The sequence below is a fragment of the Dendropsophus ebraccatus genome, chromosome 7 (genome assembly GCF_027789765.1).
Source record: "Dendropsophus ebraccatus isolate aDenEbr1 chromosome 7, aDenEbr1.pat, whole genome shotgun sequence".
NCBI lineage: Eukaryota > Metazoa > Chordata > Amphibia > Anura > Hylidae > Dendropsophus > Dendropsophus ebraccatus.
Window position 1 is genome coordinate 57,346,318 of NC_091460.1, and position 25,988 is coordinate 57,372,305.

At 43.4% G+C, this 25,988-nt stretch overlaps 1 protein-coding gene across 4 annotated transcripts in view; it reads right to left on the reverse strand.

The window, feature by feature from the left end:
* The window catches only part of ATP8A1 (ATPase phospholipid transporting 8A1), a 151,009-nt gene extending 125,231 nt beyond the window's left edge, over positions 1-25,778 (reverse strand). For 3 of the 4 annotated variants that reach the window (XM_069977578.1, XM_069977579.1, XM_069977577.1), the window contains exons 1-2: positions 25,752-25,778; positions 22,585-22,678 (exon numbers count right to left, since the gene is read on the reverse strand). In XM_069977578.1, coding sequence (XP_069833679.1) covers positions 22,585-22,678; positions 25,752-25,763 — 106 coding nt within the window. In that variant the 5' untranslated portion in view covers positions 25,764-25,778. Of the gene's footprint in view, positions 1-22,584; positions 22,679-23,416; positions 23,639-25,751 lie in introns of those variants that run through there. The other variant, XM_069977580.1, reaches the window with a different exon arrangement.
* Positions 25,779-25,988: the final 210 nt, after the last annotated feature.

A 25,988-nucleotide genomic window follows, 5' to 3' on the forward strand; every position in this document is an offset into this window, starting at 1 on the left:
GCTGACAACAACCCACGCCACTGCTCTGTCTACACAGAGAACGCACAAAGCCAGGTCTTTTCCAACGACAGTCACCTGACCTGCTGCAAATGAGTCATAATAAAGTACAACATGTACAGCTGACAGGCCAAAGGGGGCATTACATCAGGAATCAGGCTATCAAGGAATATAAGATATGGACATGTCCTCTAATAGAGCAGCTGCCATTATTGATATGAGGGATACTAGAAAGGTGGGAATGACTGTGTTGGGGCAGAGGTGAACAATTACTAAACCAATCCATCGACATCCATATACAGTACTGCATGTACAGCTGTGGTCCTGTAGTCAAAGTTCTGTTTATATAATTAGAGCCTAATTGGTTATGTGCGCTCGGAAGTTTTTAAATTGACTGTCTGGGCCTAGTCATGTGATCAGCATTACCAGACTTCATCACAAGTGTTTTACTTGTCATAAATCTGATCAAGTCACGCTGATCACATAGCCAAGCTGCAGTTTGATAGACAAAACTGCAAATTTGCGTTTGAAACGCTTTGTGAACGCAGCTGAATCCATGCCCCAATTTCTTAACCAAGTGTCACACAATATTGCTGGGATTACCTCAGGCTTACATTGCAGTTTGAAACCACGTCCCCTTGCTTTCTCCAATGCAACATTGCCAGCATTTTCAAGAAACACTGCAAGGCCATTAAAGAACAATAGGGGTATGGTTTGAAATGTATGTGGGGACCACAATGTGAACACATGGCATAAGTTGCAATAACATTAAAACCATTAAAACAAGCTTATGTGTTAGAAGAAGGAAAAGGCAGAGCATAAAAATTTGGCCAATTCTGAGACAAGCCAAACTGACATGTCTATACAACTGGGTGAAATGATCTACAAAAAGGTACGTCTTGTGGGGTGTTTTCATATGCAATGGTTGGTATTTCCAAATGCAATGGTTTGTATCTATCAATAGTAGTCCAAGGAAGGACAACTGGTAATCCAGTGTCAAGGCCATGAGCACTCAAGGCCCATTGATAAGCATGGGAATCTAAGGATGGACTCTCTCATCTGATCCCAAAGAAGAGCTGCTATAGATTAAATTGCTGAAAAAGTTGTGTCTTGCAGAGTCTGTTTTGGTGGCATGAGGGGAACCTACACAGTATTAAGCAGAAGGTCTAATGTTACGGCTGATCAGTGTACGTCACCATGTTGTCCCACATCACATCAGGGCACTAACATCTATTCCCCACAGTTATGCACTTACTGAGAGCAAACATTTTGTAATTTCTCTGGCCACTGCCTACCTGCTCTCCATTTACTTGTTTCCATGCTCTACAGTATCCTTCCAAGTTTCCATCGATCATTGCTGAGTCTAAATCTCTACCTGTAGTCATTGTAAGAATAATGCCTGGAACAAGCAATGCATTTATATACTTAATAGCGAGAATACAAGCTGCATTTCTGGCATGCGTGCCTGGATCTGGAATACTGCCACAATGTGCTGTAGATGTGTTATCAATCAGCGGCAGATGGATAAGAAAGGACGATAATAAATTGTAAACATACAAATGACATTATGGTGTTATTACTGGGTGGCTATAACAGGGATGATGGATAGAGCGCACTTCAATTGAGCCACACCAGCTGGTTCTTCTCAGAAACATGAGATCTATCAGAATCACAGTCTGCAGGAGCTGCACCTAATGTTCCACGGTGGTAACGTAGCCTCTACAAATCTCCACTAACTACAACCAAGCTGAGGGAACACAGGTCAGCTATTCGTACATCACAATGATCATTGCCAACCCGACTATAAAGTGGTCAAAGACTTACCAATAGGCTGGCTGGGGGTTGGGTACAAATAACAAACAAGCTATACTTACCTCTCCTGGTCCCCTGCAGCTGCTACTCCCAGTCTTCCACTGGTCAACACTCCTTCCTGTGATATCCAGATAGCACAGGAATTGTCCTGTTCAGCCAATCACTTAGACAGGTTACCCACGGGAGACAGTTGTCACCAGAACCAGGAAGACGTGATGAGTAGGGGAAAACCAGGAGTGCTGGTGCGGCAGCTGCAGGGGACCAGGAGGGATGAGTATAGATTATTATTTTGAGGTTACTCCCAGTCTTGTAGACAGCCCAGTTCATACACTGGCCATGATTTGGCTTCAGTCAGTCTTTTTTTTATGAAGAACTACAGATTAAGTGAATCTGTGGAGTTGTGCTGCCCTAACTGAGCACAGCATATGATAATACAATTCACAACATGCCTGGAAAGCCAAAGCTAAAGCTTGGCTGTAGTTTTTCAACAATTGGTAGGCAGAGGACTCCCCATTAGAGGACCCTCGAGCACTCTTGGGTTCGTCCAAACCTGAGCGCTCTGCATTTGATTAGCGGGTGGCTGAAGAAGTAGGATGCAGCCCTTGGGAGTCCTGGAAAACATGCATACAGCCTATGGTCCATCCCCATCCATGTGATTGAGGGACAGAAGACCTCTGTGATCTACAGATTTGAGTAAAAGCAGCGTAAATAATGACAGGACTCCAGAGAAAGAGTGAGAGCCCTGTTTACGCCGCCCACAAACAATGATTGACAGTCTGCTCTATACACCCTAAGACAGGGAGAGATGTCAGTGTGTGTGTGTGTGTGTGGGGGGGGGGGGGGGGGGTAAGCAGGACTCTCACAGTCTCACTCAGGAGTCCTGTAATGATTTACTCTTCTTTGATCTCAGATATCCTGCTCCGATAGCTCTATAGATCACAATGTGTGGCTCCTCTCCCCGATCACATGCAGCACAAATAACCTTATTGATTCACTTTAACAATGCAACTGAACATATTTTAAAGGAACACTTCCATCAATAAGAGGCTTTAGATGTGATTAAATGTGATTGATTTGCTTGATATACCTTCTGGAATACTTTCCACCTAAACTACTTCCTGTCTCCGGTATTGAGCCTGCTCTCTCTGGCCACTGTTAGTTATCCTCTATATCATAACGAAGTTCTTGGCTGACCAGTGAGAAGCCTGGGGTAGTGCCTATCTCTGCCTATCACTGGTATTATCCATTACCATCCCAGCACGGGTCTCAGACACCAGGACCATTATACAGCAGGCAAAGACTGCTCCTTATTATATCAGCAGCCAATACAGTTATAACCTGGCAGCTGCCATCATCCCTGTAGTCAGATGATAGGAGACCATAATGGTGCAAACCACCGTGCTGCAAAAGAGTATCTAAAAGTTTAGTATAATGTGGGAGGCATTCACCACTTCTGTAACGCGACTGCTGTGTAACACATTCATAGCTGGTGGCTCTATTGGTGCCAGTCAGTAGTTATACCTGCCTCACATATCATTGGGGCAGTGACTCCCATAGAGGCTGAGGCGAGCGATTCCTAGACTCATGTATGGCTGCACTGGCTGTAACCTGCAGGGAGCCGAGCACTACATCTGTATTACCAACACCACCGTGAGGTATAGCAGCAGGTTACATATGGTGCTGATTAATCAGGAGTGGGAGCTGCAGGTCTGCCCCCTGGGGGCTATGTGATGTAAGTACTAATAGGAACCTGCGGGGAGCTGGGCGCTACAGCAGCATTATCAGCACAGGAGCAGTCATCTGCATGTACTTGTACCATACATTAATTTAGGATAATCTATGGCTGCACAGTCCTCAGACACTGTCATTTATTATCAATGAGGGAGGATTTAGCCAGATCATTAAAAAAAAAAAAAAGTTTTGTTTTTTTTATTCATCCCTAGAAAAGCTGGGTGGCAATAAGGATAAGAAAAACGGAGCTGCTATCTTACAAAAACAGCACCACAACAGTCCTCAGGTTATATGTGGTATTACAGCTCAGCTGTATTCAATTCAATGGACATGGTGAGCTGCAATACACAATGATTTCAGTGTGTACTGTATAAAGCTTCCTTACCCCTGCTGAATGCAACCTTCCAAACCTTCCAAAATAGAAAACACAATCTGTGCGCTAACATATCTCACACAAATACATATTTAGTAATTAATGTACATTATTAAGCTCACAGTTTTATCGGTCACAAAAAAAATTGAAGCTGTAAGTAAACAATTCTAACAGTACACCATTACACCCAAGGCCATGTACTTATCTGCCACAGGATTACTGAATTATCTAAGGCCAATTCACACTATGGTACAATAAAATTTCCAAAAAAAACCCACATAAAAACAAACAGCTAGGTAGGCAGTTCTGTGGCTACAAATCTTCATTTTTTTTTAATCTGGTCGCTTGAGGAGTCAAAAAGGTGTGGCCAGTGCACTGAAGTGCCCCAGGTTGCATCACCTGTCCCATCTCCCTTCCGTCCACTGTTATACAATTTATTCAGGTCTGAGTTTTGTTGTATAAGTAAGAAAGATTTTGGAAGATTAACACATTTTTCTGTGCATAGTAATAGATTAAAAAAATATATAAATTGCAATTATTAGACTGAATGATATACCAGTAACATATGACTCTGCTGAGCTCCTCCAGCTCTATAATGCTATATATACACTATCAGAAAGAAGCCCTTGCTGGCCGGCGAACACAATGAAGAGCTTATATTGCTTTGCAGTAACACAACATTACACTGAGCTGGGATCTGGTGTGGGGCATGTACATCACTCCTGAAAGTCTAATCCAATCAGCACATTGATTTGGAGGCCATGCTGTGTACAGACCTCAGATGATTGCTCCCAGCTTGTACTGACCCCCAGCCCAGCATGCTAAGGCTAGGTTCACACTGCGTTTTCAGCATCCGTTTAACGCATCCGTTTTTTGCAAAAAACGCATGAAAAACGGATTGCAAAAAACGGATTCATTTGTGTGCATCCGTTTTTCCATTGACTTCCATTATTAAAAAAAACGGAGCCGTTTTTTTTGACGGACCAAAACGGACAAAAAAACGTTGATGACCCTATTTTTCTGGACGTTAAAAAAAACGGATCCGTTAAACGGATGCTGAAAACGCAGTGTGAACCTAGCCTAAGGTTCCACTGTCCAGTTATACTGTAGCAATGGCAAGTGTATATATTATGCAAAACAGTGTATTCTGATGAGATCACACTATACTGTACAAGCCCGACAGACTCACTAAAAAAGGCATTGGGATACACTATACTGCATATAATACTGCATATAATAGACTGTACAGCAGCAATAAAAGAAACCATCATTGGGGGGGGGGGGGGGGGGGGGGGGGAGAGAGAATCTAAAAATACATGTAAGCCTACCCTTTAGCTACAGTGCCTACAGAAAGTTTGAGGTAGCCAGAGACACTCCTGTCTCACACTGCTGCTCTCTCCTCCCAGTGCGGCTCTAGATATATCTAGATATCTATCAGGCAGTTCTTAAAGGGGTTATCCAGCGCTACAAAAACATGGCCACTTTTCCCCTCTCGTCTCCAGTTCAGGTGTGGTTTGCAATTATTCTCCATTTACTTCAATGGAAAGGAGTCTTAAACCCCACCCAATCTGGAGACAAGAGAGGGGAAAAAGTGGCCATGTTTTTGTAGCGCTGGATAACCCCTTTAACCTCTTAAGGAAGCATGACGTACCCATATGTCATGCGGCTGCAAGAGGTGTTCAGAGTGGCGACCCCGCTCTGAACCGCCGAGGTCCCGGGTGTCGCTTGCAGCCCGTGCCCGCGGGTATTAGCGATCGCCGTGCCCGCTAATACAGTAATCAGATGCAGCTGTCAAAGATGACAGCTGCATCCGATTACCGGATGCAGCACTTCCCTGGTGTCTAGTGGCGGAGATCGCCAGGAGCGATCTCCGTGACTGGTGCCGGCCGAGGTCTCCGCCAAAACGCCGCTGATCCCGGTTCGGCACTCGGATGCTTTCGGCTGCAGCAGCCAAAAGCATCCGAGTGCCGATCTCATTGATCTTTGCTGTATAACTATACAGCAAAGATCTCAATGAGAGATCAGTATACTTATACTAGAAGTCCCCCTGGGTGTAAAAAAAAAAAAAAAAAAAAAAAAAAAAAGTGTTATTAGTAAAAAGCCCCCTCCCCTAATAAAAGTCAGAATCACCCCCCTTTTCCCCATGTTTTTAATAAAAGTAAACAAACATGTTTGCTATCGCCGTGTGCGTAATCGTCGGAACTATTAATCACATTCCTGATCTCGCACGGTAAACGGCGTAAGCGCAAAAAAATCCCAAAGTGCAAAATTGTGCATTTTTGGTCGCAACAAATCCAGAAAATATGTAATAAAAAGCGATCAAAAAAATCGTATATGCGCAATCAAGGTACCGATCGAAAGTAAACATCATGGCGCAAAAAATGACACCTCACACAGCCCCATAGACCAAGGTATAAAAGCGCTATAAGCCTGGGAATGGAGCGATTTTAAGGAACATATATTTGTTAACAATGGTTTTTTACCGGCAATCAGATAAAAGAAAAGTTATACATGTTATATATCGTTTTAATCATAACGACTTGAGGAACATGCAACCAGTCAGTTTTACCCCAGGGTGAATAACGTAAAAACAAAAAACCCCTAATTAAAAAAAAAATGTGTTTTTTTTGTTCAATTTCACCACACATTGAATTTTTTCCTGGTTATGCAGTGTATTTTATGCAAAAATTCAGCCTGTCATTGCAAAGTACAATTAGTGATGCAAAAAATAAGGGCTCATGTGGGTCTCTAGGTGGAAAAATGCAACTGCTATGGCCTTTTAAACACAAGGAGGAAAAAACTAAAACGCAAAAACGAAAAGTGGCTCCGTCCTTAAGGCGTACTCAGGTGGGAAAAAATTGTTTTTTTTTTTGCTTCTTTTCTAAACTGAAGTACCCCTTCAACGTCATATATTATCATAGTACTTATGATAAACAGGTAATATCCATTATGAAAACATGATAACATACCACAGTACATGGGATAGGGATAATTTGAGCCTATACTGTTGACACAGCACTGTAAGAAAACACAGTTACTGCAATGGTCGATGCTGGCTGCGTTATAAAGGGCTGTGGTCTATGTCCAGCACACAATGACTAAGGGAAGAATATATCAAGCTGGTATTTGAGACTTTTGAAAGAAGTGCAAAGGAAATAAAGAGGGTGCATGTTGCTCAGGAGCACTCTTACTATAGACCAGTATAACAAATCCAAGTCATGATACATTCTCCTATTAGTCATGATGCCTATAACTATATGCCCTACAGCAGGCATCTTTCACTGACAGAAAATGTACTCTTATTAGTTGGATGTGCATGTAGTGACTAGAGTAGTGACAATACAGTAAAAAGAATCAGCCTTCGGCTACTTTATTTATAGTATATATCTGGTGCACACGCTCTATATGCCCAATGTTTGCCATATGTGGGTGGATCACACAGTATAGTCACTGTGCTTTTCTGTGCAGATGGGTGACGAGAAGAACAGTTCCTCTGTGCATAAAAAAACATGCCACCTTATGGTTTACACTGGCATAATTTGGGGTATATGATGGAGCACACTAAGCAGAGAGGCTTAGCTGTGTAGCACATACACGAGATACATCTGATCACACTTCTTTGTACAGGTCAGACATTCTTACAGTTCACTTTTTCACACTGACAATTTTTAAATTTACATTATAAAAAAATAAATCTCATAAAATTATCTTTCTGGGTGATAACCAGTATGGCAACTGCTACCCACAGGTCCCTAGGTATAGGGTAATTTCCAGATGAGGCCAGAGGAAGCGTTTCAAGTTCCTGCGAAACAGGCTGTAGCCCGTGCTGTCAGCCTAACGGCTGATCGTTTTGCTTCGATCCAGAACTTGCACTTTCTTGGAATGAAATAAAGAAGTTTTCTACTAATGGTGAGTGCCGCATTGCATCTTTTTTATTCTTAGTGCACTTGAGGATTAATTTCCAGGTTCATACTGGCCCCCAACCAATGTAACAATTTTTTATAACAGAAGAGGATGATGCAAGCACAAGTATCGACAAGCAATAGGTTGTTTTAAGTGGAAATGCCCTTGAAACCTTCACTCCAGTATTGTGGACTTGTTTTACCTTTCAGAAATGCTTTTCATTCCATAGCCATAACCTTAAAGCTCAGAGAGTAGACCGGATTTACATGCCACCCACATACACAACCAGCATGACAAGAAGAAACTGGTTTTACTGGTTACAATGGGGAAACTGTCATTAACTGTAAGAAACAGAAACTTTTCTTTTAATGATATTTCTATGAACTTTGTAATAGTTAACGAACCTACTGGAATAGATCATCTAGAACTTGGGCCCTCCAGCTGTTACAGAACTACAATATCTTTAGCTTTGGCTGTCCATGAATGATGGGAATTATGGTTTTGTAACAGCTGGAGGGCCTGAGTTTGACGCCTGTTATCTAGACCGAGAATAATAATAGGAGCAATACTTTCCTCCCCAGGAACCAAATCACTGACAAGTTCAATAGTTTAGTTATGTGTCATCTTGTGTCCTACATTCCAAACGGATACAAGATATGCATAGATTTACATGTGTTATGGGGGAGAAGTACTTTAAGTGGATGAGAGGGACACAAAGCTAAACTGGGGCCTTTATACATCGAATATGGTTTTAAAAAAGACATGTCAGGGTTAATAATATACAGCAACCATGCTTACTGTCTTTTTAGGATCTTTCCAAAAAGCGATGACAATGGATAAACTTTCCTAACATGCTAACTGCTGACCTTCCCAAGAGTATCGGAGCTCCATGTCTATGGGTGGCCTGAGTGTGTCTAATGCTGACCCCCCCAAAAAAAGTTAAAGCTGTTGTATGAGATTTGATAAAAAGGTCTACTTTTTCCCAGAAGCAGCACCACTCTTATGAATCATATATGGGGGAGGAGTGGGGTGCAGAGGTCGTCAGAAAACAATATAATGGGGGCTGCAGTAAGTGATCACAACATTTTTTAAGAAACTTTCCATAACTTGGAAACCTGTAAATTCACAGCTGAAAAGCGATAGTACATTAAATGTGGTTGGGGCCGAATGTGCCAATAAATAAAAAAAAAAAAAAATGCATTTATTACTAGAAATAATTAGGTCCATAAGGGTAATGAGTCTCCTTAGTGAGACTGCCCCACTGATAGTACTAAAGGTCAAAGTCTTTACTTTGTGGAAGAGAGCTATTTTGTCTGAAATACTTACCATATTATTGGTGTATTGTGGTATACACGAGTTTACTCTATTCAAAAGTATATCGTAAAATGAAAAATAACACCTCAATATACAGTATTTAAATCTTTTCAGTAGTTTCCCACATAATCACTCACCACTAATGGCGTTTATAGCTCATTACCTAGAGTTATGACCTCTATTTATGCTTTCTGGTCGGGCATGCTCAGTTGCAACACTGGGGGGGGGGAGATTTATCAAGAGTGGCATACTTGTACGCAGGTCTTAAATTAGGCCCCACCCCCAATTGCCCTGCCAGATTCACTAAGACCTACAAACCTCTGGCCCGATTTGCACCTACTGTATGGACGGCACAAAAATTCTACACCTGCTCCATTATGATTTACTCCTGGGAGCAGACATAAATCATGGTAAATCAGGCGCAGGCCTTGCCACATTCCCAACCCCCCAAATAGGCGTAACAAGCTAGAAGCCCATATGTCCCGGCAGTCAATGACACAGACTCTCTGCCTGTCAGTTACACCAAATCAGGAACAAAAATGCATCAGTAGAAGAAGAAGTTTCAGTAGAAGAGACTAACTAGTATATATGCTGATTGCACAATACAAGCAGCAGCAAACACATCTGGGTAGAAAGGTCAGCGCCTGATGATATAATCCTTACAGAAAGTCAGCTGACCCAGGACAGACCACTTCCTCTGACACATTAATTGGAATCTGAACTCCAAAACAACCTCTAAACTTAAAAGGAGAAGAAAATAAAAAATTACAGGAAGGCAGGTGGGTGCGGGAACATAATAAACAAAGTATACTTACCTTTCCTTGTGCCCCATAGCGCCCCTCCCAAGTTTCACGGACAGTCATCAGACTCCTGCAGCTGCACAGTCATGTACCCAGCTTATGGATCACCCTCCCAGCCATTCAGTGACTAGGGTGGGACAATCAGCCGGGCCGTGACATTGCAGCTGGAGGAGCCAGGTATGTGATATTCGGATGCAGGTGGAAAATTACTGCCATCAGCGAGACCTGGGAGCAGGCCGACAGAGGCATGAGGACTGGTAAGTATACATTGATTACCATGTTCCTGCAACCCCTGCTTTCCTGACTATGCATCAACATAACCAGCTTGTAGGTTTACAGCAGGGAAATGCAAAAGAATACACAGCTACATATAGGAATCAGCATCTTTTATGCAATTTATAGGTTACTTTAGTTTAGGGGTGGAGGGGGGTGAAATCCCTTTGACGTGTACCCGTCACTGTCCCACACTCCCGAACTTCTGTGTGCAGATGCAGTGGGACGGGCCATTTCCATTGCAACACGAACTTGCACACGATTTTTTGAGCCTGTAACCATGACAGGTACACGTTAAGTGAATCTGTCTTTTGCAATTCAAATTCTAAACTGCTGACACTGATATATAGCTGTACGGTCAGGAAGGCACTTGGTACCTTTCATATATCTAGCTGTACATCCATAAAGTAGAAAAATGCTTTTATTCTGCAAATTATGCAAAGTGTCAAGGAGGCTTTCCAAAGATCCTGAAATGCTGAGGGCTGCAACACCTACTTGTTCCCCCTCTCCCGTCCCTGCTTGACTGAGGCCCAGCTAGGGGAGCGTGGAGGCAATCAAGCTTTCTGCCCTTCAGGAGCTTGGGAACGACAATGACACTGTGCACAATACTAAAAAAAGCATTTTCCCATTTTATGGACGCACAGCTGGATATATGAAAGATGCTGTCTTCTTGACCTAACCGCTATCTAACAGTGTCAGCAACAGCGGAACATTAGTCGCAGCTGACACATTCACATTAAACACTGTGTGCGTCAGAATGGAATCGCATGACTTGCTTTTAAAGCAATGAAACACACTGGGGAAAAAAAAAGAAAAGAAAAGAAAAAAAAAAAAAAAAAGATGGTGGTCTAGGACTAGCGATGGTGAGTAGGCAACAACAACACTTGTGTAATGCATAAGCTGTACCATCACCAATGGCTGAGGCAGGACAAAAGAAGGGAAAAGGCCACTGTTCTTCTTTGAGAACCACATGATGATGACAAGTCAGCAACGCTTAATGTTGCGTAGCTGAAAATGGTATACATCTGCAGCCGTCATGGCGGGACAGGAGTTATAGTTTTACAACAGATGGAGAGACACTAGTTGGGGAACAGTGGCCATAAGAATGCTGCCATAATATCTATTCATAGTGATATGTGCTCAGCGGTGACACACTTCTCCGCACCGTTATATCCACTACATGGATCCCATCACATCGTAAGTCATACACTCATCCTAACAGGGCTTTGTCTAGTAAAAGGCACTACAAAATTTATAATATCCTTATATACAGGGATATACAGAGAAATGTGTTATACTAAACTAGTGAGAGAGAATCAAACAGCACAATGTTCTCATGCAAGGCGATACACATTAAATATCCTTAGTCCAGTAAAAATTTTTATTAAAGTATTGTATTGCCCCCTCCCTAAAAGTTAAAAAAATCACCAATATACAATTATTACAGGAAATGCACATAAAGTGCTTTTTTCCCTGCACTTACTACTGCATCAAGGCTTCACTTCCTGGATAAAATAGTGATGTCACGACCCAACTCCCAGAGCTGTGCGGGCTGTGGCTTCTGGAGAGGATGATGACAGGGGGACAGTGAGGGACACAGGGCACTGGAGGGACACTGAGCATCCCCCCTGCCATCATCCTCTCCAGCAGCCACAGCCCGCACAGTTCTGGGAGTCAGGTCGTGACATCACCATGTTATCCAGGAAGTTAAGCCTTGAAGCAGTAGTAAGTGCAGGGAAAAAGCACTTTATAAGCATTTCCCGTAATAAATGTATATTGGGCATTTGTATAACTTTTTGTAGGGCAATACAATACTTTCATAAAATATTTTGCCAGACTTCTCCTTTAAGGAAACAGCAGACAGACATAAACATTGGTTCCGTAAATAGAGCAGTGACTTCCTGGAGGTCCTAGAATAGACACAGCTCAGAGTGCTATTGGGGGTGTTTGTTTACACCGGGAGTATGACGGCACCTCAGCTCTTATACCATATAACCTGCAGTGGTCAATATCGTTAAAAGAACTGTAAGTACCAGCATGTCCGCTGTATACATGAACCAGCCACAACATCCAGATGCTAAAGAAAAAGTCATTACAGCACTGGAAAGGGTGAAGGTTACTCAGCTTACCTATGTCAATAGTCCCTAGCCGTGCAATTACCGCCACATAATGGCTCTAATAAATCTATTATGACATCGCAGTAATGGTATTCAGAGAAATCCAGGGAGATAATAGTGCGACACTGGTCTGGAGCTGAGGGCGCCTCTGACTTCAGAACATGTGAGACACTCTGCTGCCAGTGAGTTACCTCCTGGTCCTGCACCCAACAAGCTCGTATCCTGCCAGGGAGAAGATAAAGGAATCAGCAGCCGCCACGCTGCACCCAGCCGGGGACTACGCAAATAATGAAGACCCAGCAGCCTGCCTCTATCACAACACAATAGTCTTATCAAAGTCATGTCCCATAAAGCAGTCATTTCACAAGACTTTTACAGAAGATTCAGCGTGAAAGATTTCTACACTGCACTGCATTCTCCATCTGTATTACTTCTAGGGGGCCATTTACATGGGTGCACAAAATAAGTGCAGCATCTGCTTTGTAGATGGAAAAAACTCACTCGAGAGAGTGAAATACAGATGCATATGTAATCTGTAAGACGACATCTGACATGATATGGAGCAGCCTGGGTAACAAAGGTTCTGTTCATACAGTCACAAGAACAAAAAACTGAAAATAAGCAACCCCCTGAACTACTGTTTGTACATCCCATGATATTTTAATGTGGCCTTCTGTATATTCTAATGTTACAGCCCTCTCATGTCGCTCAAAGATAGACAGGGATGTAAAGAAATAAATAAATAAAACATAATCAATCATTGAGCACACCTACGGCGCATTTCACTTCCAGCCATTAAACTAAGGGTGTCTTCACACAGAGATTTATCTGAGAGATTATTGAAGCCAAAGCCAGGAATGGATTTGAAAATAGGAGAAATCTCAGTCTTTCCTTTATGGCCTGTTCTCTGCTTATAGTCAATTCCTGGCTTTGGCTTCAATAATTTATCAGATAAATCTCTGTGTAAACACATCCTAAGATACGGCCTATATAAGGTGTTACTACATGTAATATACCATAACAGAACATTCTCTACCTTGTTTGCCCACAATCCTATCCATAGATATTAGGAAAATTACTTAAAATAAATAAAAATAATATTGCAGATTGTCCACAGGCACCTCCAAGAAGTAGTCACCATGCCTTGGCTTCAATTACTCCTGTTGAGGTGTGATTGACAGCCCTAGCCCGGCCTTTTGTCATTGCTTTGTTGACAATGAAGACAAGAGATAGTCGGCACTCACCCGGGGGTCCCTTCAAATAAAGTGTAGTGTTCTCACTAGGCTGTATGCCACTCTAGGAGCATGTGAGATTGATCCCCAGACCTAAGGGTATCCAAATGAAAAAGGAAAGACCACGATTCTCTCCAGCTCACTTAAAATGCAATCTTTAATTCATATATTATTAAAAGGCAGACGCATTTCGGGCTGGCTTGCCCTTAGTCATGGCTCTGTTTCCTCGGGTATGAAAGCGACTTACAAATAAGGAGACCACCGCCCAAGGATGGTAATGGTAAGGGACAATCATAGTCTGTGCCCCATAGTGTTGAATCGAAAGCGGCGTGTATGGCTAAATGGTTTCAAGAGTTCTCCTTATTTAACCCTAGCGTGCATGGAGGGTGTGGACATCATCTACTCACAACCACATTTTTTCCTGTGTAGCCTCTCTGCCATGCAGCCATAACATTCGTCTCAGATCTGCAGCAGCTGCTTTTATTGCTACAATGCAGATACCACATGTCAGACCAGATGGGGTCAGTTTGGAGTCTGCCCCATGTTCAGGTTGCCCTAGCGGGCAGGCAGCTCAGCCGCTTTTCCGGGTACCACCGACACTCGCACAGCCCAATGGTTGGAATTGATGGTGCAGGGAATAGGAACCAGACAGCCGTACAGCAGCAGCAGGAAGCGCGAAGCAGTCAGGAGGAGCATGTTGGGAATCTTCGGGAACTTACGCGTTCTGCTGCCCACTCACAAGGATCACTAGGTGGACACACAGTAAGTAACTCCCTGGCTCTGTCCAAGATCCAAGATCTGTCCTGGGCTCCGTTCAGCAGGTGATGCAGTTATTGTCCTAAAAAAATACTTTTAAACTTGCAGCCGTATGTCAAATTGGCGTGGCCTAGAGAGCGTGTGCCCTAGGCTTGCACCGCCTCTCCGTCCCTCCTCCCCGCCCTCTTCACCATTAGGAATGCCCCTGGGCAGGTTTTTTTCTATTCATCATGAAAACTGCACAGGTGCCTTAACGATGCAGCTCATGTGCAGTGTTCTTATAGGTGATGAATAGGAGAAAACCTGCCTGGGGCATTCCTAATGATGAAGAGGGTGGGGAGGAGGGACGGAGGGCTGGTGCAAAGTTTAATGCATAGTCACTCTAGGCCACGCCAATTTTAAAAGTTTTTTAGGACAATAACTGCATCACCTGCCGAGCAGACCACAGGACAGATCTTGAATTAAAAGCAGCTATCCTAAAGTACAAGCGGTTTGAGGGGGTCGGATTGTGGAGGAAAGAGTCGCTTTAAGCTGCACTATTGTGCAGCTTATCGTAAAGCATCAAATACCAGGGAATCCTGGTAACAATCCATTTTTTTGCCTAAAATATCAATAGTAGTATCAATATTTCAGTGCATTGTGCATCACTAACCAGGAAACATTGACTACTTCTCAGAGGCGCCCACTTAAATGACAAGCAATTTGCATACAGCCCACTCCTTCCTTTTATAAAAGTAATTTTTCTAAGACTTATGGATGGGACTGTGGGTTTACAAACACGGTAGGGAGCGTGATTATGCATTACATACTGGTACTTTATATAGGCCAAATCTTAGCGATGGGTTTACAGACATTTGCATGCATGCAGACATGCATCTGGTTTTCAATCATTTCTATGTGCAATGCGCCTTCTGTTACAAAGTGAAATACAGTGACAAATCTGTCACCCAATGGACACCAGCAGTACTGATGGACTGTACTTTACAATGGACTCACTCGAGTTCTGCCAAGGAAAATACAGTATATGAAACCAACCACAGCAAGGATCCTGATGTTGATAAGACAAAAAAAAAGCTAAAATGACAGATCAGTATTGAGATAGATAATGGCCTACCATTGAATCCCACTGACTTATAATGAGGTCTTTCAGGTTCTATGGCAGTGTATCGCTTTGAAAGGTAGAACGGTGCTGTGCCATTCTTTCGATCAAATCAAATGATGATGGGATATACATCATTCCTATGACCAACAAGAAGCTGAGTGTTACCGTCTAATATCTCAGACATTACTTACACATCTAGGGTGCAGGCTCCAGAGCCAAAGGGAAATTAAAATGTAAGTGAGAAAGATTTGTCTTGGAGGTAATAAAAGAACGGAAGGCGCTGTCTGCTAACCTGACCTGATAAGACGTCTGGATGCTAAATTACAGCATTTCATAAGCTAAAGACAAATGAGAAGAGAACTTATTCCAATCATGAAGGGGTTGCCTAAGGTAAAAAAAAAAAAAAACACGGCTACTTTCTTTCAGCAACAGTGCCATCCCTGTCCGCAGGTTGTGGGTGGTATGTTCTTCTTGCCTTAGATAACATCAAGTCAAATAGCACACCAGCCAACAATATAAATGTCCCCACAAATGTTAAAAACAACTATTTGGTTGTCATTTTCATATCACAAGGGAAGAAAGGATATGCAAAATAGCTCTCACACCTTTTGAGCAAAGAGATTTCCCTTCAAGTCAAGCCTCGCTCAGTCAAGGAGCCTTAAAATATTGACTGGGGAATTTATGCCAAACCAAACAATCTCTCCAAGAGGAAAGATTTACCATTTGCAAACAGCTGTTTCTTGGTTTTTGCCCCTCAACAGTGCAGAGCAGGGTGTTGGCTGGCTAGTGATATCATTACAAAAATTCCCCAATAGTTTTCACATCTTTTGCTGTCAAACCACAACTTAATATTTTTACATACTTTTACACACAATTTTTACATACATTTTTACACACTTAAGTGATAGAACAGATGTCCAACAAAACACTATTCAACACTGAAATTGCAACACCAAGAAGGACAAGCCGTAAAGTTATGCAAAAGGAAAAACAATAAGCAGGTGTAACTAAGATCTGCAATGATCACATGGTCAGGCACCCAGCACCAAATAGGCGGAATGTGTGAAAGGATTTAATGGTATAAAAGATGGATAGAAAGCAAATTATTTCAGTCACATGAAACTTCAGAAATGGGATGAAGTCAGTAGAGTATGATTGTTTGATGACCGGTTAGTCGAGATGCCAATTATCGCAATCAGAGGCGCGGAATTCTTACACTGGTTTATCACTTCAGCAGATCGCAACAACATATAGGCTGAGCTGTTGGCACTGTTTGGCCTTGCTTGTTCTAGTGGTATGAAAACCAATGATGAAACTGAATCACAGCAGTAGGTGAACAGAAGCGAACCTCCGCACAGACAGATCATCGGATTAGAGGAACTGAGCTTGCACAACACTGAGCTATGAGCCAGACGTCCAGCTACAGGTGCTTCACTGACCTCACTCGAGTCTAAGGCCATCACAGTGCAAAGCAAGAAAGCAATGGAGATCGATCCACTTCAGTCACACGGATCTTACTTAGAGGGGCGATGCAGGCATTATTGGTATTGTAATATGCTGCTGGGGCTCTATAAAAACAGCAAAAGTACACTTACTCGGCCCAAACGTCTGGTCCTGCCATAGTACTCTTCAGATCTTCCAATGATGTGCTATGCAGAGAGAATATGCCCACTTCGCATAGAACAATATTTTCTGTCTATGCCAGGCAGGCATTTTCTGTCTGCATGGTACATTATTGGTAGTTTTGAAGAGGAGAGCTGCGCTAGAGACCAGGCAATGAGGATACTAGCAGAGGCAGGGGGGCAGGACAGTTAAGTATATTAAGTAGGTTTGTTATTTTTTTTATGCAGCCCCAGCAGCATATCAGAATATCAGTACTGTTGGGACAAATGCTATAACATTTATCTGTCCTGTGATTGCAATAATTCCATGAATTTTCTTTCTTGTCCTGGTAAAAATCAATGTTGAGGACTGTACTAGCAAGATTAGCAGCTGAAGCCATGCGGTTCTAGAGCTCTAAGATATGCCTGGACCAAGCTATGGTGTAGAGAGGTGTTCTATATGGTGAGGCGTAGGTCATAGCCTAACTGCTCTGGCGTCAACTTGTTTCTCCAAGAACAAAACTATCTCCACCAACATCATCTGTCTGTGGAGTCACGAAACGATATCCTATTATCGATTTGTGAAATAAACACAACGGTCAGCTGATGACAACGATCGCCTGATTGTTAATATAGGTTCGGATCTATAAATGTCAGACGCCGACTGCACATTGCTACGTTTAATAGCGATGCACGGCCGTCGGCTGACGATTTGAAAACTGTATACATTACCTTTCCATGCTGCAGGGCTCCTTTTGCTCTGTGCTTCTCCCCAAGTCCCACGCTTTAGTTTCAGAGTGGCCTGTATGAGCTAACAGGCCGCTCAGCCAATCAATGGCCGGGACCGCCACGGCCAGTGATTGGCTGAGCAGCCTGTCAGCTCAGACAGGCCGCTCTGGAGCTGCAGTGCGCAGGACCCGGTGAGAAGCAGACCGCATAAGGAGCCCTGCAGCATGGAAAGGTAATGTATACAGTTTAAGCAAGGGCTGAAAGGACATTGGTAACAATGTCCATGCAGTCCTTGTTAAATGATTATCGGGCCGTGCAATAGGCCCATTAAACGAGCGCCAATCTAGCAGATCGACACTCATTTACAGTTATTATTGGGCCTCCATTGTCCCGTGTAATAGGACCCTTAGAAGCATCCCACACACTTCATACTGGCGAGTATGGGGACATTTACAAAGCTATCCACAGCTTGTCTCCACATACATCATCTCTGACATCTCCTCACACAATCTCTGATTTTCACAAGACGTCCATCTTTGCTCTCGCCTTGTCAACTCCTCACAACTACAGCATGCTCCAATTTAATCATTTGGCACTTGATTACCGGTGGCTGAAGTAGTTTTATGCAGCCCCAGGGAGTTTATAAAAACATGGATAAAGCATATAGCAGTATCCATGTTTTGCAGGCGGCCCTAGGGTAGCACCCAACTTCTTCAGCCACCGGTAATCAAGTGCTGAACGATCAGACTCTAGCATGCTTGAGTTACACTCATCTATACTCACAACATTTCTATTGCCAAGATTTCTCCAAAGCTTTCCTCATACTCTGAAATTCACTACCCCAACATATCCAGATCTCAACCACAATCAGGACTTTCAATAGAAAGGTAAAGGGAATCTGTCACTAGGTTTATTCCACCTTAAATGAAGACAGCATAAACTAGTGACAGAAATGAGGTCAGCCGTTCTCCTAATATGCAGGAGAATAGGATTCTTGCCACACCCCTCCCTCCAGCTGCTGATTGATAGCTGACTGCCTATACACAGCATGGATAGATAACTGCCAATCACCAGCTGGTGGGCGGAGTTTTCTGCTTCATTTGAATATTGAGGACTACTGGGCTCATGCACATAATGGAGAGGACTACTTATTGTCCGTGTTATCCAGGAAGATATCTCTGAACCAGCTGCACAGAGCAACATAAGAGATACATTAATCCGTTAAGCTTCTCTGTGACTAGTTTATGCTATCGTAGATAGGACAGCCTAAACCTACTGATGAAGTCTCTTTAAGAACCCATCTCTTTATACTAGACTATAACCTAATATGTACCAGTCTGTCATTTACATTATTCATGTCTCTTGTACCTGATTTTTTTACCACAACCAGTACTTTAACACACACACACACACACATATATATAGATATATTATACTGTATAACTAATAAGCTGAATTGTGTTACATTTATGTACATAAACCACAACATAGTGATTGTACAGTACCGAACCAATCATTTTTTCATTGCATTCGGCTAAATACGCCTTTAAATTTCCAACCACTTTGAAGATTTTATTTTTAACACTTTAACACCTCAGCCTGTCATGTGCCAGAGAACGTGTAACTGGAGCACTTACGTAAGAGGTGTGAGTTAGCACCCGAGACTATTTTTTTCTTCATTATCTCCAGCACAAGCTAAAAATGAATGTTATGAGAAACTGCAGAGCAGACAGAGATGTCACAACCTTTCCTGGAAGCATCCGGCCACCATGGCTCTCTTCTTCCACGGCACTTCAGTATCTCATCATGTAAAGCACGTAGTCTCAGGACTATTATTTCTAGAGTATTTTACAGGCTATAATCATCAAGCTGCGCAAAGGTTCAAAGGAAGAAACAATGCTGACCGGAGTCAAGAGAAAGCAGACCGTCCCCTACATTATCACTCTTTGATGTAGTTCACCCCGTAATCCCAAGCATTGTAAATCATTTTCTCAGGCCTCTCTTCAAGAGACTAGCCATATAAAACACAGAATAAAATACAGGTCTAAGTGGTTTCAGTAACAGACTGTTCCATCATTTCTGCACTTCTTGCATGTGACTGCAAAGTGCAATGGATCTTCTCTGCATTAGACCCCATTCACAGGATTTGATGATTCAGACACAGACTGCGGTTGGCATCTGCTAACTTTCTGCATCCAATGCAAGTAAAGTGTTTTATAACCCCTTGACATGGTCTAGGAAAAATATGTGCTGAATTTTGTCCTAGCTGCAGATTTTTTTTTTTTTTTTTTGCAAGCAAGTCTATGTTTTTGCAGATACCACATGGAAAAGCTTTAATCTGTTTCATATCAGTGTATTGCTTGGGTGCAAGTCTGGGTCTGAGCACATTTATGATAACCTTAAAGTGACTGTACCACCAGGCCCAGGCTGAAGCACTGGAGGCTGGCCGACCCACCCTTAGTAGGAAGAAACCCCCTCCCCTCTATGATAGGGTTCCATTGATTCTAATGGAGTCACGTCATAGAGGGGCGGGGGTTTCCTTCCACTGGGGGTGGGTCAGCCCGCCTCCTGTGCTTCAGCCTGGGCCTTGTGGTACAGTCACTTTAACTGACAGGGCTCAGCATGGTCCAAAAACCCCATAGAGAATGAATAGAGTGGTAGAACTGCGTTCATTTGGATTACAAGCTTATTGACTTCTTGGAACTGGAGACAGTCCTATGTGTCAGATCTCCACTGATGCACAACTCATCCCCTATCCTGTGCTTAGGTAATATTACCCCCTTAATATTGGCTTATCTGAATATGCTCAATGGGACATACCCCATTACTTTAACTCCAAGTATAGTTCTCCCATACTTACCCTTTACAAGGGAAATGGGTATTAGCTCTAAGGGAAAGAAGGGGGATTTAATGTTTATCATTGTAAAAATCATAAAAATTTACCATTTACATAAGGTTATAAAAACATTCTGGTTAAGAGATATGAAACTTCCTTAGATTGCTTGGCGCCACCTGGTGTTTATACTGTATAGCAATGTGCATGTCCACCTTATGAGCAGAGGAAGTAAGGCTAGGTTCACACTTGCATCTAAAAGCTCTGTTTGGGTCTTCATTGTAGATTCTGTTGAGCGGAGGAAAACTGAGCCAGCTGGTCCCCTGTACGTCAGACACCAAATCAATGGAGTCTGTCATGTTTCCAGCTTGTGCCAGTTCATATATGACTACACTATAACCAGATAAAATAAAGTGCTGACTACATTTTTGGATTAACGTTTAAAATATGATAGGGTAAACCCTTTAGCAAAAGTAGTGCAGCAGCCAATCACGTTACAGCTTCCATTTTCTAAATGCCACCTAAAAGTAAAAGCAGGTATCTGATAGGTTTCTATGGGCAATTGCTTCCCTTCCTCTGCACTTGTTCTGATCAATCTCCCCAGTGTATATCGGGCAGAGCATGTGCTGTAATCATAGCCCTTACTATCTATATAAAACCCTTTAAGCTACACAAAGTCTTGAGAACAATCTCCTTATTATATCAAGCTGTTAAAAGCCTGGTCAGACAACGCTGTGATACACTGCAGTATCAGATGGCAATCATTGAATGTGGAGTCAGCCAGCAGGGAGATAAGGAGCGCCAGTCCTGGATTCAGCATACACACAGGAATCTGAGGAGTCATAGGAACCATATGAATAAACCATTAACAACAAGTAGGAAACAATTTCCAGTGACCTGCTTGTAGACTAACTACATACCCATCATCACTGTACAGCAATGAAGTGTACAGACGGCAGTATGTAATCCTATAGCCGTGTCCTGCAGCCAACAGTGACATAAAACACAGCATTCATTCTGCATGACACATCTCCTAATCGTGTTAACCCAGAGCACCTCTTAGTAGACATCACGAGAGGGTATCTGCATATGTAGCAGAGTTGTCTGTGGAGTATGTTTACAGAAAGTATTACAGGAAATCACACATCTGTCTTGGTGGTATCCCATGCAAACTCTGCAGGTGACAGCTTCACTTGTGTAGCACCTGATGTCTCCAAATGCAACCAGCTTGTGGGAGTCAGAAGCAGAAGAGATGAATTTGTAACCTGGCAGCATATACTATAAGGGTACAAACACACACAGCGTATACGCAGCAGAATTGATGCTGTGTTCAGTTATTTAGATCTAATCTGCTGCGTATCGCAGCAGTAAATACGCAGCGTATATGCCGTGTGTGTTTGTATCCTTAAGCTGGGTTTACATGCAGTACCAAAAGTGGTTCCAAAACACAGAAAAAGTGACCCTTTTTCCACTATAGTTTTTCCTGATTCTTTCTCAAGGTGCATTCACATGCACGCTGCAGATTTTTTGCCACATAGATCAATCCGCAGCAAACCCATACAGTATATGTGGCTGTACAGTGTGTGAATGGACTCTTGAAGAACTGATTAAAATAGCATATGTGAACCCAGCCTGATAGTCCATCTGTAGATACTGACATGGCAGACCTGTGCTTGTCATCTGTAGGCAGGGGGTGGCTCAGTCGTTAGCACTATTGCAGTACTGGGTTCTAATGCGACCAAGGAAAAATATGCAGGGAGTTTGTATGGGTTTCCTCCAGTTCCTACCACACTCCAAAAACACACCAATAGGATGGTCAGGAATTTAGACTGTGAACCGCAAGAGGGGGGGGGGCTGAGAGCCAACACTCTCTCTATGGCAATGCAGAATATGTTGGTGCTATATAAATAACATCAATCTGTAGCTTACAGCTTGGAGGGCTATAAGCAGCAATGCAGAATTCATTCTGATCAACAATAACTGAGTGCAATGTTCCGTCATCAGTACTTACCTCCCGCCCTAGTCCGTATGTCAGCCACGGTGGTCTGGACTGTAGACATGCTGATGGGATGGTGATGCTCCTCAGCCCTTATAACACTTAGAAGCTAGAAAAAGAAGAAACAATAATATAATTACGCAAATGTTAAGTGGACAACATATTAGATTGCATCAATATGTATCAAGATACGTGGATGTCTGCTATAAGGAAGGAGGCTGAGATACCTGCGGAGCACAGGGAAGACAGCATTACAGGGGCTGCGGCGGAGGGATGACGGCTGTAAATACATTGCTAACAAGTAACTTTAATAGAAGGAAATAAAACACACAATGTAATAGAAAAACAAGATAATTACAGAGTATGGATGGAAAGGGAGGAGGAATTATGTCACCCTGTGCAGCGTCTGATCTAGAAACATAGATGTGAATGAGAGAATTGTAAGAGCGGCAGATGTGACATATGACCATAGCAATGAATGGGATTTAAAGGGCTTGGGGGGAGGCTTGACAGGGACACAGGGTGGGGGTCATTGAGTGACCAGATGACTGTCAGCAGCCGGATCAATGGGTAATCACTGCGATCAATGACTATATGGAGGGCGGGGGGCTGTATGGGGGGGGGGGGGGGCATCAACCATCTCACAATTCTGGGATCAGAGATACCAGAAAATATTTAACCGTAATAACATAAAAAGTGATTTCTAACCAGACTCATCAATGTGAATGAGGACTATACCAAGGCTGAATGGTAATCCCATGGACTGACTGTATCCCATGGTGCAGGAGGACAGGAGAATGGATACACATGATCTCACAGATGGGAATGAGGGGGGTGTTAGCAGTACCAGATGAGCAGGGCCGGAGATGTGGTCACTGTCACTTCACGGCTCCAGGGCGCAGCACAGTCCATCAGTAGTGAGCTCCTCCAGCCCGGCTCTGGGCAAGTCTTCGGCTCACAGGGGCCCCTACCTACTGAGTCACATGTGCGCCCTCCCAGCCTGAGCCCACAGCACACAGCAGCAGAGCGCGTCCTCCTCACGGCGGCTCCGAGCCCTACTGAACACACAGCAGCCTGGCCGCCCGCTCCCTGCTCGGAGCGTACCATCTGCAGACAGGGGGGAGGGGCATCGTGGACAGTGACGGGATGGAGGAAGAAGGTGAAATAAGCCGCCATGCCGCCATATAAAGCAGTGTTTATATTACATATACAATGATTGTGTGGGTGAGAGAGTACGGTATAATCTGAGCAATAATATAATACCGTCTGAGCGCAGTACACCCCTGTATTGTGACGGTTGGACGCGGCCAGTAGCAGTCACACACCAGAGTGCGGGCTGGACGCTCATTGATGTCAGTGTATTGTGTCTCCCTGCCCCATGTCTGCACTCCGGCCCGTACTGTGAGGGGAGGCATGTCCCCCAGCCGCACAAATCTCATCGGTCCTATCATTCAACGTCTGTACAGACATGTCAGTAGTGCGCCAAAAGCTATAGGTGACCATAGCAGCCAATCAGATAGCTGGTTTCATCTATTAATAAAATGAAAGCTGGAATTTGATTGGAGGAGATGACTCCAGGGTAGCAACTAAAGTCACTGGCTAACAGTGGGTATAGGGCCTGTAAGGCACACAGTAAACCCTCACAGGGCCGTATCATGGAGCTATAGTCACTTTAGAGAATTGTCATTTACTTCTATTAAAAAATCTCAAGTCTTCCAGTACTTATCAGCTGTTGTATGTCCTGCAGGAAGGGATGGTATTCTTTCCAGTCTGGAGAGCAAGAGAGGTTTTCTATAGGGATTTGCTACTGCCCTGGACAGTTCCTGACATTGGCAAAGGTGGCAGCAGAGAGCACTGTGTCAGACTGAATACACCACTTCCTGCAGGGCATACAGCAGCTGATAAGTACTGGAAGACCGAATATTTTTTTTTTTTTTTTTATAGAAGTAAATTCCAAGTAAATTCTGGCACCAACTGATTTGAAATATATATATATATATATTTATTTTTTTTGCTCAACAACCTGTAAGTGAAGCACTGACAGAGCAAGGAACCATTGGCTCCCTGCTCAGCCAAGCCAGCCACTCCTGTGGCCGCAGACAGGATTCTATGGAGGGGGTCACTCAGCTTTCCTAGCATCCTTACAGAGTAAGTAGGGGGTCATCCAGCGTTTCCAGCATTTCATACTTAATACGAAGGGGATCTCTCAGGTTTCCCCATCACCTTATACTGAGCGTGAGGAGGGTCACCTAGCTTTTAATGTAATGTAAGTGGGGTGTAGCCTTCAACAGTCATGTGATCCCTCCTGCATTTCCCTGCTCTGTGGTCCACGCCTTTGAAATTTTGCTCCCCTAAGAATTTTGCACCCAGGGCAACAAATCCTTTGGCCTCGCCCATGCTACTCCGCTGTATATTTAGACTATGTTCCCACAATGTCTTTTTTGGCCAATATGTGGGAACATATCCTTGGTCTGCTCCAAATGCTCCATATTTGTCATACTAAACATAACCCGAGTGAACACAATATGCTCTTATTAATTGGTTATTGATATTTATTACAAGGAAAACTCTGTTTAGCCCTACCTAGTCCTATATGAAAAGTAATTGCCCCCTTTGCCACTGAATTAACCAGTTGGACAAATTTAATTGACAATTGGGTTGAATTTTAATAGCCACATCCAGATATGATTTTGGCAACATGGCTCGACTATTGGTAAAGAAACGGGGTGTGGTTTTAGCCTCATTCAGGGCGCAAATGTTCCCACAATTATGTTTCTGCTGCGTATCTACATAATGAGAACCTCAATTATTAATGTGGGATATGCATTTAATTTTTAAAGTGACTGTACCACCAGGCTCAGGCAGAAGCACTGGAGGCGGCCGACCCACCCTTAGTGGGAAGAAACCCCAGCCATGACGTGACTCCATTAGAATCAATGGAACCCTATCATAGAGGGGCGGGGTTTCCTCCCACTAAGGGTGGGTCGGCCCGCCTACAGTGCTTCACCCTGGGCCTGGTGGTACAGTCACTTTAAATTGTCTTTGTGGGCTTTGCAGTGTGATCAGCATTACCAGGCTCAATCACCACAAGGATTCATGGTGCCCCATTGCAAAAAAACTTCAAGGAGGGCTCCATGAATCCTGTACGCCTCCCTTCCCCCGGCACACACACACACGCTTACCCAGCTCGGCATAATCCCCCAGTCCACATATATTTAATCACTTTCTGGTTATACTGTGACCCTGCTGTTGCTATGTAACAGAGCACACGCTTTCCCACACTCCCTCTTGCTTGCAGGCAACTGCCAGTACTTCCTGCAGATTGCAGTTGAACTGAGCATTTCGGGCCCACCTTAGTGGGTTGTAACCAAGGGCAGCAGATTATCAATACAAGCAGGCCCATGGGGGTTAGTCAGTCT